At 40.3% G+C, this 14,583-nt stretch overlaps 2 protein-coding genes across 3 annotated transcripts; both read right to left on the reverse strand.

The window, feature by feature from the left end:
* Window positions 1-59: 59 nt before the first annotated feature.
* Window positions 60-3,105, reverse strand: LOC131953062 (uncharacterized). Its single transcript, XM_059316076.1, has 4 exons — window positions 2,948-3,105; window positions 1,258-1,411; window positions 606-745; window positions 60-263 (listed from the first exon to the last, which is right to left on the reverse strand). The coding sequence occupies exons 1-4, from the start codon at window positions 3,003-3,005 to the stop codon at window positions 181-183; spliced, it is 435 nt and encodes a 144-aa protein (XP_059172059.1). The 5' UTR covers window positions 3,006-3,105; the 3' UTR covers window positions 60-180.
* A 6,076-nt stretch (window positions 3,106-9,181) lies between these two features.
* LOC131953091 (peritrophin-48) lies at window positions 9,182-12,860 on the reverse strand. Of its 2 annotated transcripts, none has more exons than XM_059316126.1 (4): window positions 12,319-12,860; window positions 10,975-11,134; window positions 9,939-10,084; window positions 9,182-9,424 (listed from the first exon to the last, which is right to left on the reverse strand). In XM_059316126.1, exons 1-4 carry the CDS (start codon window positions 12,377-12,379, stop codon window positions 9,348-9,350), a joined length of 444 nt encoding a protein of 147 aa, XP_059172109.1. In that variant the 5' UTR covers window positions 12,380-12,860; the 3' UTR covers window positions 9,182-9,347. The 2 variants fall into 2 exon arrangements, with proteins under 2 accessions (XP_059172109.1, XP_059172110.1); XM_059316127.1 differs by lacking the exon at window positions 12,319-12,860 and adding an exon at window positions 12,246-12,297.
* Between the last annotated feature and the right edge of the window lie 1,723 nt (window positions 12,861-14,583).

A 14,583-nucleotide genomic window follows, 5' to 3' on the forward strand; every position in this document is an offset into this window, starting at 1 on the left:
TGATAATGTGCTGACAATGTTAACAGGGGCAGGGAAATATAACTGTAATAACCAATTGATAATGTGCTGACATCAGATTTTATTCAAATAAAAGCTCAGTTTAAAAAAAAAACAATACAAAATACAAAACTTGGATTTTCATAAGATTTGTGGTGTTAATAAATAAATTCTTGTTGAGATTCAAGGTTGAGAATCTTTGGTACAAGGGGCGTCAATGTTGTATTTCCAGTCACAGTAGCCTTGTTTCTCATTGAACAACAATGCTGGATAGAGGAAACAAAATAGTGTATTTATTATCTTGTAGACTGCTGGCATTGTGAGCTGTCTCATTTGATTTCACTCAATTTTGGATTGCAAAATTAATTAGTAGTAAAATGGACCCCTGATTATGCTACGAATACAACAAACTTCACTGTAGTTTTGTAATTGCATCATAGTATAATATATATTTGAAGGCCTATTCTTTATTATTATTCCATACAGAAAGCGTTGAATTTTCTCGTTTTGCTAAAGACCTAAATTGGAATCAAACTAGAGTTATTTTTCTACCGTCTTACTAAAGTTACTTGCAAACAGGTATAAGAATGTAGCAAAATGTAACTTACGTTTACCGCAGTACTGTCTGCCCATGAACTGTCCGTTGAGGCAAGTAATGTATGACTCACAGGTGGCGTCACCGTATGTCCCATCCTTACGGCCTAAGCAGACGGCCTCTTTACCACAGTACGTGGTGGTTGTTACAGGACTGAGAACATAACAGGAATATTGTAGGGGTTCAACGATTGTAAGGGGTTCAACAATTGTAGGGGTTCAACAATTGTAAGGGGTTCAACATTTGTAGGAGGTTCAACAATTGTAGGGGGGGGGGTTCAACAATTGTAGGAGGTTCAACAATTGTATGTTGGGGGTTCAACTATTGTAGGGGGTTCATCAATTTTATGTCAGGGGTTCAACAATTGTAGGGGGTTCAACAATTATAGAGGGTGAAGAGATAAACAATTTAAACACAAAATCTGGTTAGACTATGTCATATCAGGAATCTGGTTTGATAATTTTATATCAAGTGTTAACAATTTCATAATAGGAGTAATAATCTATTTTTAGTAGTTAAATCAACTTTATATCAGGATTCGAACACTTTTTATACCTAGTTTTAAACAATTTTTTATAATGAGAGGGGAGGCTATAAATCAATAACTATCAGCAGTGTGGTTAAGCAAGTTACCCGCCTTGTAGATGTAGATGGTATCAACTTACTCAACACATGTCATGTTCTCACGGTCCAAGACCTCAGCCCCCGGGCACGTGTGTTTGACCAAAGTTCCGTTAGAGCAGGCGTAGTAGCCCCAGCAGCCGATCTCTGCCACCCAGCCCTCCTGTCTGTTTCTGCAGACGGCATCCTCAGCATTCCCTGGGGACAAAAGTATTCATTAATTTTAGTTGTGTTACGAAGATACACCTGAAAGATCTCATTTATTGCCATCATACACCCATATTTTTTATTTTGGTCTTATATCGAGCCTGTGCTATAGAAATATATCTCCGTGATCTTACGAGTTTAAGTTGCTTCTTACATTCAGCATCTTCACAAACAGAAATATGTAAATAAAACAAGCTGGCCGTCATTCTGCAACAACAACCGACATCACAAATCAACCATACCAACTACCACACCAACTACCACACCAACTACCACACCAACTACCGCACCAGCTATCACACCAACTACCACACCAACTACCACACCAACTACCACACCAGCTACCACACCAACTAAAACACCAACTACCACACCAGCTACCACACCAACTAAAACACCAACTACCACACCAACTACCACACCAACTACCACACCAACTACCACACCAGCTACCACACCAACTACCACACCAACCACCACACCAACTACCACACCAACTACCACACCAGCTACCACACCAACTAAAACACCAACTACCACACCAACTACCACACCAGCTACCACACCAACTACCACACCAACTACCACACCAACTACCACACCAGCTACCACACCAACTAAAACACCAACTACCACACCAACTACCACACCAGCTACCACACCAACTACCACACCAACTACCACACCAACTATCACACCAACTACCACACCAACTACCACACTAACTACGACACCAACTACTACACCAGCTACCACACCAACTACCACACCAGCCACCACACCAGCCACCACACCAACTACCACACACCAGCCACACCAACTACCACACCAGCCACCACACCAACTACCACACCAACTACCACACCAACTACCACACCAACTACCACACCAACTACCACATCAGCTGACCACACCAACTACCACATCAACTACCACACCAACTACCACATCATCTGACCACACCAACTATCACACCAACAACCTCACCAGCTACCACACCAACTACCAAATCATCTGACCACAGCCTACACATGATAAAGGCCGTGTATTCAAAACACGCTAGGAGTTATGACTATCATTCAGCATGCGAATAGAGCACAACAGCTGTAGATTTATACCCAGAAGCATAAAGTCTCGAACAGCATACACGTTAAACATCTGATGTTCAACAGCTTTTATATCGAACAGCATACACGTACAGGATGCCTAACACTTTAAAGCCAAACAGAATATGCACAACAGCACAGACTTCAACTCAAACTTCAAGTTCACTAAAACTAGCATTGTCACTGATAGATGCTATATCAACTAGCACTTAAATCTATGTACGCCCTACACAACTAGACAAACACACAAAATTACACGGCCACGAATATGTTGGCTAGCACGAAATTAGCCCTGCCCTCTCATAAACAAGTACCAGCCTAACAACAAAAACACAAACTACACTTCTGGCAATACGTTAGCAGAAACTTAAATCTGATAAAAACAACAACAACAAAAAAAAACAACAACACCGTAACTAACCGTAAAAAGTAAATCCAAACAGTAAAACTGTAACGAGACATCCGGAAAATTTCTGCATGTTTGATTTCACTAAGCCTAACAAAGGTAATGTTTTAATGTTTTACTTGTAGCAGTTCACAGGTAACTGTCGTCTGCTCTGTTCAGTCCCTTTAAATATATGTGAGCCCAGCCTAATCTGTTAGCCGAAATAATCCAGGTAACACAACTTTTAATAGAACTTTATATCTGTTGAGCGTACGTAAGATAGATTGTATGAAATATAGTCCGACAACGTACAGGATACGGCTAGGATGGGCAAGGCTGGCCAATGATTTGACGTCTTGTGGTGTCGCTTACTTCACGCATGAGTTATTGACGTCTTTAGCAGGTGGTGATTGACGGCATTGGTTGAATTGTTGACGTCATGGGGTGATCCAATCACAAAGCCATTAGGTTCACTCAATCACAACGTCATAGGATTCACTTAATTACTATGTTTTGGGTTCACTCAATCACTACGTTATTGAGTTCACCCAATCGCTACGTCATAGGGTAAACCCAATCACTATTCATCGGGTTCACTTAATCACTAAGTCATTGGGTTCATTCAATCACAACGTCTTAGGGTTCACTCAATTACAATGTCATAGGGATCACTCAATCACTACGTCATAGGGTTCACGCAATCACTCCGTCATTAGAGGGGGTGGGGTTCAATCAGCTTCAGGGTAGTTTTGGTGTATATAAATGTGCACAACAATGCATTGCATTTTGTGGTCGTTGAAACTCTTATAGTAAGCACTTAATGAAATGAAACTGTTGTGTGCTAATGATACGTGATATGACCATGAATGTTTTATCATATAATGCCATGTAGGGTTTAAATCGAAATAATTTATAAAGTCGTTAAAACAATAATTTTGGGGCAGAGATATATATATATATATATATATATATATATATATATATATATATATATATATATATATATATATATATATATATATATATATATATATATATATATATATGTGTGTGTGTGTGTGTGTGTCTGTGTCTGTCTGTCTGTCTGTCTGTGTGTGAGTCTTTGATTATTTCTAATTTTAAGAACCAGATCTAAAATTTATGGTAAAGATGCTCCACCCCCCCCCCCCCCCCATTTCTGCCCTCTCATCTGCTCCCCCGACTGCCCGTAACGTCTGCCCACTAAACACTCTGTACACATATATACATACATGTGTTTTGGCTAACTTTTGCAAGCCTTTTGCTAATCTAAGTTCAGATACTAACCATGAGACTGTCGCAATTGCTATCCTTAATGTGAATCATTCCCTTAACAACAGTACAGGTATAAAAAAAAATCTGGATTTCTTTTTGTCCTGTCCATGTTTTTATAAGAACCGTTATCACCATTAGCAACAGTGCGCGCTAGTAGAGGTCAGCCAAAACTAATTTTAGAAATGCAGGTTAAAAAAAAAATCCTTAATTTAATTTAAATTCAAATAAAAGTTTGCCTCGAGATCTTAAAATAAAACTTGCAGCTTTGCTAGTGAAGAATATTGACATGAAAAAATGGCGTCAAAATTTCGTTTCGTGTCGTTCGCACCAAACTGCACACACTAATCAGACCGGTTCATCTTAATGCAGTTTCATTAGAATGGTATTAAAACATTCATATTAACATCTGGTTAATCCTTCATAGCCACCAAGGACTTCGGCTAATGGAGATTAACCATGCGATTAAAAAAAAAGAATAAATCAGAATTAATTTTCTTTTGGTTTTTCTGATCAGTTCAACTGATACAAGCTGTCCCACGTACATTTTTGGTCTGCCCAACTATGAAAAAAATGTGAACTCCGCCACTCAAAGATTTCAAACCCGTCCAGTTTTGGTGTTGGGCTGTCCCCTAGGGGCAAGCATTAAGGAAATTAAATTTACATTTGTTAACAGACATACGGTTTATAGTGTAGGCCTATCGGTTGGGAAAAAATACAGCTTAAAATAGACAGAGCTTTTGTATACAAACTTTGTCGGATAATCTTAGTATAAATTATTAACATTTGTCCTGTTGTAGTCAAGTAGTAGAATGATGGACTACACAATGGAAGGTTTCAGGTTCGAAATCTGGTTGAGCCAGAATTTGGACATACATTTCAAGTCATGAGCCAACAGAGTTTTAATTAGTACCCAACCTTAAATAACTATAGTACTCCGTGTTTTAGCGAACAGCCAGACTCTACTTCATCTGTTGTATCATCAAAACTAAACTCTCAATTGAAGAGTTCTAATTTAAAAGTCCTGTATACATAAATCAATGAAAGTAAAATCTGACCGAGGCCTTGTGACACGCCGATTCACCTAATTGACTTTGGGGGACAGCAGCAAACGGAAATGTACCGGATAATTGAGGTTTACAGCCCACTAAAATGTCCTACAGGATTGTCTCGGTTTTAATTTTTTTCTTTCAGCAAATGTTTCCGTTTCCAGTTTTTATGTAAGCCTCATGTATGCTAATGTTCTGAGTTTATTTGACGTTCATAAATGAAGTTTCGCGCGGTAAAACTTGTCTAGATAACTGAATTTAAAAAAATACATTAATATACGTTTTGCTGAGGTAAAAAAAAAAGCCTACGTATAATTTAAAAAGCTAGTGACGTAATGGCGTAGGCAGCCGAGAAGTCGTTGTTACATGTGAACAAGGTGAAGGCCAACAACGAGTCAGCAGACGGATATCCCTACGTAGTTGGGCGTGAACAACCGGGCCGGCCCTCATTTTTTTTCTATCCCAGACAACATTGCGTTTTGTTTTCATTCTTAAAACTAAAAACGAAAGCCTGGCCTAGTCGGAGTAGTCAGGCGAGCTGTCGGAAAAGTTTCAAGACTTTAGCTAGATATGTTTGTTTCAGGCGAAAAAGAAAAGCGAACAATTCTTAGAAAATAATTTTTCCAAAAGCTGTAGAAGATAACTCTGTCAGTCGAACTACAAGCTTACTTCTATTATCATTTGTCTCCCTTGTTAGAAATAGCTGTATGGCAATTGAATACGTACCTCTATAAATAATAGAAATCATGAAAATAATAAAAAAAATCTTTTTGTATGTTTTACTTATTAATTAATAATATGGTACGCAGTAGATGGTTGGTAGTGCTTTCCAACCGAATGTCTCGAGTTTGGAACGTCTCTGAGTCCACTCAGCTTTTTTGGGTACCTGATACATTGAGGAATGTAAAGGTGTCTGGGCACTCTTTCACATACATTGGCCAAAAAATCATCAACGCTGCTTCATATGCCCTATGGGTCGCCGAGTCTGAAACGGGAACTTTTAATTTTTGATACACAATTTTGATAGAACGGGCTATTTCGAAATTTTAACATCCCCGTTTTGACAGTAAAGAGTACATAATCCCTGGCTTCTATATTTATTTCACCCGTATTAATCTCCCTTTGGTGTACACAAGGATCTAAATGAACTGAAGCAAATCGTCACTATACTGTATCACCGACACCTGGATAATTCCACTCGTCTTTTGTTACATAAAAAACACCAGGATGTTGTGAACACAAACACGATCAAAGCAAGTGCAAGATATCGTGGCAACAACTTTAAAAACAAACAGATTAGGGGATAAACAGATGATAAATAAACAGGAAATGAAGTTTCTGGGAATAGTTTTTAAGTAAAGAATTGTGAGGGTAGATGGAGGGATCTAATTTTATTGTGTGGGCACTGGCCCAAGGATTCAGTGAAACTTAGCACGCGTCACTTTGAAGTTGTTCGTAAATAAACATCAGGTGTCATCCCACTCTAACGTGCCGCGCCCCCACTCTTACTCCACGCATCTCCGATTCACACCCCCCACCATCTTACGTCATTTGACACCCCCTTGTCCTAGTCATTACTCTACAACCACCCCAGTTAAGGGAGGGGTCCATGGTTAGTGTTAAAGGTAAGTGAGGGTTATTTGGTAGTGTCGAACTTAAGTAAGAGCCATCAGGTAGTGTTGAAGGTATTCGGAAGTTCATCAGGTAGTGTTGAAGGTAAGTAATGCATGCAAACCTTGTCGACAAAGATCAAAACAAAAACAGATGACCTCGTCCCACAAATGTTTGATCCCACCTCACACTCACCTTTTGGGCGTTGGAAATCCCACCTGATCTCATATCTTACACCGTTAAATGACGTCATAGCTTTCTTTTCAAGTGTGCATTGCCGCCAGCCAATCAGATCGTCGTTATTTCAGTTCACCCAACACTGGAAGGGGGGGGGGGTGTATGGCTGGTGTATATGATTAGGGTTATGTTTGACGTCAGAATGACTTACTATGTAAGAATGGATGGGGAAATTATAGCGTAGGGCGTTGGAGGTACGGATATGTTGACAAGATAATCAGTTGAAGGGGGTGAAATTATTGAAATTAATTTATTTTAAGTAATTGTGTGGACAGAAATACACATTTTTACATGACAGGGTTGGATTGATGGTTATTGTCTTCAGCTGTCGTCTGCTGACGTGGCGCTATGTTTTATGGGACGTATAGTAGACTTAACTTGACGTGTAGTAGCCTTAACATGACGTGTAGTAGCATTAACGTGACGTGTAGTGGCCTTAATGTAACGTGTAGTAGCCTTAACGTGACATGTAGTGGCCTTAATGTGACGTGTAGTAGCCTTAACGTGACGAGTAGTAGCCTTGACGTGATGTGTAGTAGCCTTAACGTGACGTGTAGTAGCCTTAACGTGACATGTAGTGGCCTTAATGTGACGTGTAGTAGCCTTAACGTGACGTGTAGTAGCCTTAACGTGACGTGTAGTAGCCTTAACGTGACGTGTAGTAGCCTTAATGTGACGTGTAGTAGCCTTAGTTTGACGTGTAGTAGCCTTAACTTGACGTGTAGTAGCCTTAACGTGACGTGTAGTAGCCTTGATGTAACGTGTAGTAGACGTGTAGTAGCCTTAAAGTGACGTGTAGTAGCCTTAATGTGACGTGTAGTAGCCTTAAAGTGACGTGTCCTTAACATGACGTGTATGTCACGACCCAATTAAAAGTTTCACGACTTCTCATAATTCAGCTACAACTTCTGTTCTGGTGTTATGAAAAAATGTTTTGTGTTTACAACCATTTTAGTAATTGAATTGGCCAACGTTTTTGTTGTATATAAAACACACTTCAATATCATCTCACAACACACACAAGTAATCGATTCTATATGCTCCTCATTACATCACACACAAGTAATCGATTCTTTATGCTCCTTATTACATCACACAAGTAATCGACTATTACCTTCCTTATCATGACGCCATTCTCAAACAATGCACGTTTTTATCTTTATCTCATCTTAGCCTCCCCACTCAATAGGACATAGTCCTGTCTCCCCACTAGGACAGCCCTACCGTCCCACTAGTACATAGTCCCACAGTCCCACTAGACTAGGACATAGTCCTACCGTCCCACTTGACTAGGACATAGTCCTACCGTCCCACTAGAGTAGGACATAGTCCTACCGTCCCACTAGAGTAGGACATAGTCCTACTGTCCCACTAGGCTAGGACATAGTCCTACCGTCCCACTAAGACATAGTCCTGCCGTCCCACTAGACTAGGACATAGTCCTACTGTCCCACTAGGCTAGGACATAGTCCTACCGTCCCACTAAGACATAGTCCTGCCGTCCCACTAGACTAGGACATAGTCCTACTGTCCCACTAGGACATAGTCCTGCACCCCACTATGACATAGTCCTACCGTCCCACTAAGAAATAGTCCTACCGTCCCACTAGGACATAATCCTGTTGTCCCACTAGGACATAGTCCTACCGTCCCACTAAGACATAGTCCTGTCGTCCCGTATGACATAGTCCTGCCGTCCCACTAGGACATAGTCCTGCCGTCCCACTAGGACATAGTCCAACAGTCCTACTAGGCATTGTCCTACCGTTCCACTATAATAGAACATTGGCCTGCATTCCCGTAGGGTCAAATTAAAAAATATGCGTTTTTTTTCAGTAGTACCCCATTTTTCTTCACTGCCTCTTTTTTTTTGTCCAGATAATTCCAGACAAGTGTCAATCTCTATATGCTTGTCATCGGTATCCTGAAAGTTTGGTCAACCCAACATCCTTTAAAATCATTTTTTTTTTCATTTTATCATTTAAAACATCTTATCACATTATCACCCTCATCTACTCCCTAGATTTATCATTTCACTTACCCTAAGGTATGATTCAGTTAGAAACAAAACAACAACTTTGCCACAACAACGAAATATTTTATTGTGTTTGAATGAGACAACGTAAAAAAATAATTATCGGATGAATGTTCAGGTTGGGGAAATGACAGAAAAGTCATGAATGATGGCTTCAGATGCTGAATGATGACGTCAGATCCTGCATGGTGACGTCATATTACGTAGGATGACGTCAGACTTTGGTTCCGCAAGGTGACGCCACGTTACTTTTCCAGTCACAGGCGTCAATGGAAGCGTCGAACACAAGATCTAAGTGGTATATGTATATATGTATATATATACATATATATATATATATATATATATATATATATATATATATATATATATATATATATATATATATATATATATATATATATATATATGTGTATATATATATACATATATATATATATATATATATATATATATATATATATATATATATATATATATATATATATATATGTATATATATATATATATATGTATATATATATATATATATATATATATATATATATATATATATATATATGTATATATATATATATATGTATATATATATATATATATATATATATATATATATATATATATATATATATATATATATATATATATATATATATATATATATATATATATATATATATATATATATATATATATATATATATATATATATATATATATATATATATATCACAAGAGACAAGATGCTAATACTTATATTAGTTTTGAAAAAAAATGATTTTAAAGAACTAAGATGAGTTCCTACTAGATGGGCAGTACTGACGTCCCAGCAATTTTTCTCCCGCGCAGACGAAGTATGAGATGCAGTGGTCAGTTAAATCCGGATAAAACCCGTCAGCTTTACCCAGACATGGCGATTGTAGACCACAGTCCGTGGTACCTGCACCTGGCCTGGCATGTGAAGTTGGTATAGGTTTGTTAATTAATGACAAGCTGGTGTTGGTTCATGTAGTTGTCACGCCCACACTAAGTACCACGCCCACACTAAGTACCACACCCACACTAAGTACCACGCCCACACTAAGTACCACGCCCACACTAAGTACCACGCCCACACTAAGTACCACGCCCACACTAAGTACCACGCCCACACTAAGTACCACGCCCACACTAAGTACCATGCCCACACTAAGTACCACGCCCACACTAAGTACCACGCCCACACTAAGTACCACGCCCACACTAAGTACCACGCCCACACTAAGTACCACGCCCACACTAAGTACCACGCCCACACTAAGTACCATGCCCACACTAAGTACCACGCCCACACTAAGTACCATGCCCACACTAAGTACCACGCCCACACTAAGTACCACGCCCACACTAAGTACCACGCCCACACTAAGTACCACGCCCACACTAAGTACCACGCCCACACTAAGTACCACGCCCACACTAAGTACCACGCCCACACTAAGTACCATGCCCACACTAAGTACCATGCCCACACTAAGTACCACACCCACACTAAGTACCACGCCCACACTAAGTACCATGCCCACACTAAGTACCACGCCCACACTAAGTACCATGCCCACACTAAGTACCACGCCCACACTAAGTACCACGCCCACACTAAGTACCACGCCCACACTAAGTACCACGCCCACACTAAGTACCACGCCCACACTAAGTACCACGCCCACACTAAGTACCACGCCCACACTAAGTACCATGCCCACACTAAGTACCATGCCCACACTAAGTACCACACCCACACTAAGTACCACGCCCACACTAAGTACCACGCCCACACTAAGTACCATGCCCACACTTACTGCACACACTGCTTGGTGTCACGGTCCCACACTTCGCCAGCTGCGCAGGTATGATTGACCAGCTGATTGGACTGGCAGTACCTGTAGCCCCAGCAATAGACCTCGGCCACCCAGCCGTCTGCCCGACCCTCGCAAGGGTTGTACTCACCAGCACGTGAGGCTGAACACAAACATAACACCATGGTATACATAGCTTATGATGATCAATGAATTAAACACAAACAACACCATGGTATACATAGATTATGATGATCAATGAATTAAACACAAGTATACCACCAAAACACAAAACATTACATACCTTATGAAGGTCAATGAATGAAACACAAACACAACAGCATGGTATACATATCTTATTATGATCAATGAATTAAACACACACTAAACATTACGAATTGAACACATATTAAACATTACATAGCTTATGATTATCGACGAATTGAACACATACTAAACAAACACATTTTACCATGCCATAGAAAGCTATTGAAGATAAACACATTAGTTAGAAGCACATTCAATTATTTCACAAAGTTGGGTACCTAACTACTTTGGGTTATTGAGTTTAATTAAATTATTTCACATAGTTAGGTAGGTAACTAATTTGGATATTTGTAATTTTCAAACTATATAGCGCACACCACGGTTTTAGAGGGTAATTAATTAAACTACACTTCGAAGATGAGGTTCCTAGGGTGCAAGTGAAGTAGAGTTCACCTGTTTTTGTAACCTCAGCATATGAAGTAATAGTGTGGTCAGCACTATGCCCAGCCGCCTTTACTTTCCCTAACGTGAGCCAGGTACTCATCACAGCTTGGTGGACTCAGGCACTATCTACGTATTGAAACCCGGATTCGAACTCGAGACTTTCGAACTAGCTGTCGTTTGCTTTACTTTTCTACCTCACGGTCCCACAAAGGGTAATTAGTTTCACTTAAATTAGTGTAAATAAACACTATCTGAATGAATGTGTACATGTGTACAGAGCACAAAGGAGTTTCGTACACGTACACTTAACAAATGAGGTTTTTGTAAACACGCACACAAAACAATATTCTGCTTTGTAAATAATTATTTGCAACGTAGACAGAAATACAGAGTTTTTTCCGGCAACGCCTCTTTTTGTGTATCACACTTGCAAGACCTCGGACTGGGCGATGTAGTTTAATAGATAATCACGTGACAGCTTAATTAGACACGTGACCACATCTCTTATAACAGGCACGTGACCGTACACCTTTATACGACGTCACACAACCAAACAACCCTACCTGGGATACACATGGCATAACAGGCACGTGACCCTACACCTTTATACGACGTCACACAACCAAACAACCCTACCTGGGATACATATGGCGCCGCCAAACAGGACCGTTAACAGCAAGCACACCTTGTGGATCATCGTTAGCTGACGTCACTGCTAGCTCACCCAGCGTCTCAAGGTTTTAGTAGGTCACTCAGCGTCTCAAGCCTTTAGTAGGTCACTCAGCGTCTCAAGGCTTTAGTAGGTCACTCAGCGTCTCAAGGCTTTAGTAGGTCACTCAGCGTCTCAAGGCTTTAGTAGGTCACTCAGCGTCTCAAGGCTTTAGTAGGTCACTCAGCGTCTCAAGGCTTTAGTAGGTCACTCAGCGTCTCAAGGCTTTAGTAGGTCACTCAGCGTCTCAAGGCTTTAGTAGGTCACTCAGCGTCTCAAGGCTTTAGTAGGTCACACAGCGTCTCAAGGCTTTAGTAGGTCACTCAGCGTCTCAAGGCTTCAGTAGGTCACCCAAGGCTTTTGACGTAAGTGATTTGTTTTTAATGGTCTGACGTTCACTCGGTCAAACTGCGTGATGATTTAGCTCGCTGCTCGGGTCTTAAATACGGTCAGCAGAAGTGATGTATACCATGGACTAAATAAATACAGAAGTGATTTAAACCATGGACTAAATAAATATCTCTCGCATTCAGGAAGTTGGTAGAATCTTGACCCTCAAGATCAGCCAATGGCTGTCTGATAACTCCTTCGTATGGTTGGGTGTCTGATAATATTTGGGTGTGGACGGTTATTGGGTGTGATGGTTGTTGGGGTGATATTTGTTGGTTGTGATAGTTGTTGGGTTAATAGTTGTTGGGGTGATAGTTGTTGGGTGTGGTAGTTGTTGGGTGTGGACGGTTATTGTGTGGTTGTTGGGGTGATAGTTGTTGGGGTGATAGTTGTTGGGGTGATAGTTGTTGGGTGTGACGGTTATTGGGTGTGATAGTTGTTGGGTGTGATTGTTGTTGGGGTGATTGTTGTTGGGGTGATAGTTGTTGGTTGTGATAGTTGTTGGGTGTCTTATAATTGTTGGGTGTGATAGTTGATGGGTGTGATAGTTGTTGGGGTGATAGTTGTTTGATGCGATAGTTGTTGGTTGTGATAGTTGTTGGGGTGATAGTTGTTGGTTGTGATAGTTGTTGGGGTGATAGTTGTTGGATGTGATAGTTGTTGGGGTGATGGTTGTTGGGGTGATAGTTGTTGGGGTGATAGTTGTTGGGGTGATAGTTATTGGGGTGATAGTTGTTGGGGTGATAGTTGTTTGATGTGATAGTTGTTGGGGTGATAGTTGTTGGATGTGATAGTTGTTGGGGTGATAGTTGTTGGATGTGATAGTTGTTGGGGTGATAGTTGTTGGATGTGATAGTTGTTGGGGTGATAGTTATTGGGGTGATAGTTATTGGGGTGATAGTTGTTGGGGTGATAATTGTTTGATGTGATAGTTGTTGGGGTGATAGTTGTTGGATGTGATAGTTGTTGGGGTGATAGTTGTTGGATGTGATAGTTGTTGGGGTGATAGTTATTGGGGTGATAGTTGTTGGTTGTGATAGTTGTTGGGGTGATAGTTGTTGGATGTGATAGTTGTTGGTTGTGATAGTTGTTGGGGTGATAGTTGTTGGGATGATAGTTGTTGGGGTGATAGTTATTGGGGTGATAGTTGTTGGGGTGATAGTTGTTGGGGTGATAGTTGTTGGATGTGATAGTTGTTGGTTGTGATAGTTGTTGGGGTGATAGTTGTTGGGATGATAGTTGTTGGGGTGATAGTTGTTGGATGTGATAGTTGTTGGGGTGATAGTTGTTGGATGTGATAGTTGTTGGTTGTGATAGTTGTTGGGGTGATAGTTGTTGGGATGATAGTTGTTGGGGTGATAGTTATTGGGGTGATAGTTGTTGGGGTGATAGTTGTTGGGGTGATAGTTGTTGGATGTGATAGTTGTTGGGGTGATAGTTGTTGGATGTGATAGTTGTTGGGGTGATAGTTGTTGGGGTGATAGTTGTTGGGGTGATAGTTGTTGGGTGTGATAGTTGTTGGGTGTGATAGTTGTTGGGGTGATAATTGTTGGGTGTGACGGTTATTGGGTGTGATAGTTGTTGGGTGTGATAGTTGTTGGGGTGATAGTTGTTGGATGTGATAGTTGTTGGGGTGATAGTTGTTTGATGTGATACTTGTTGGGTGTGATAGTTTTTTGATGCGATAGTTGTTGGTTGTAATAATTGTTGTATGTAGGGTATGTGAGAGCTCTATTGTTATGTTGATCCCACACAGTTGTTGGCCCGTATTTACAAAAGTTCTCTAGCTTTAAAAACTTATA

This window comes from Physella acuta, unplaced genomic scaffold (assembly GCF_028476545.2).
Source record: "Physella acuta isolate Inbredline_101_S28 unplaced genomic scaffold, ASM2847654v3 ptg000904l, whole genome shotgun sequence".
Classification (NCBI taxonomy): Eukaryota; Metazoa; Mollusca; class Gastropoda; family Physidae; genus Physella; species Physella acuta.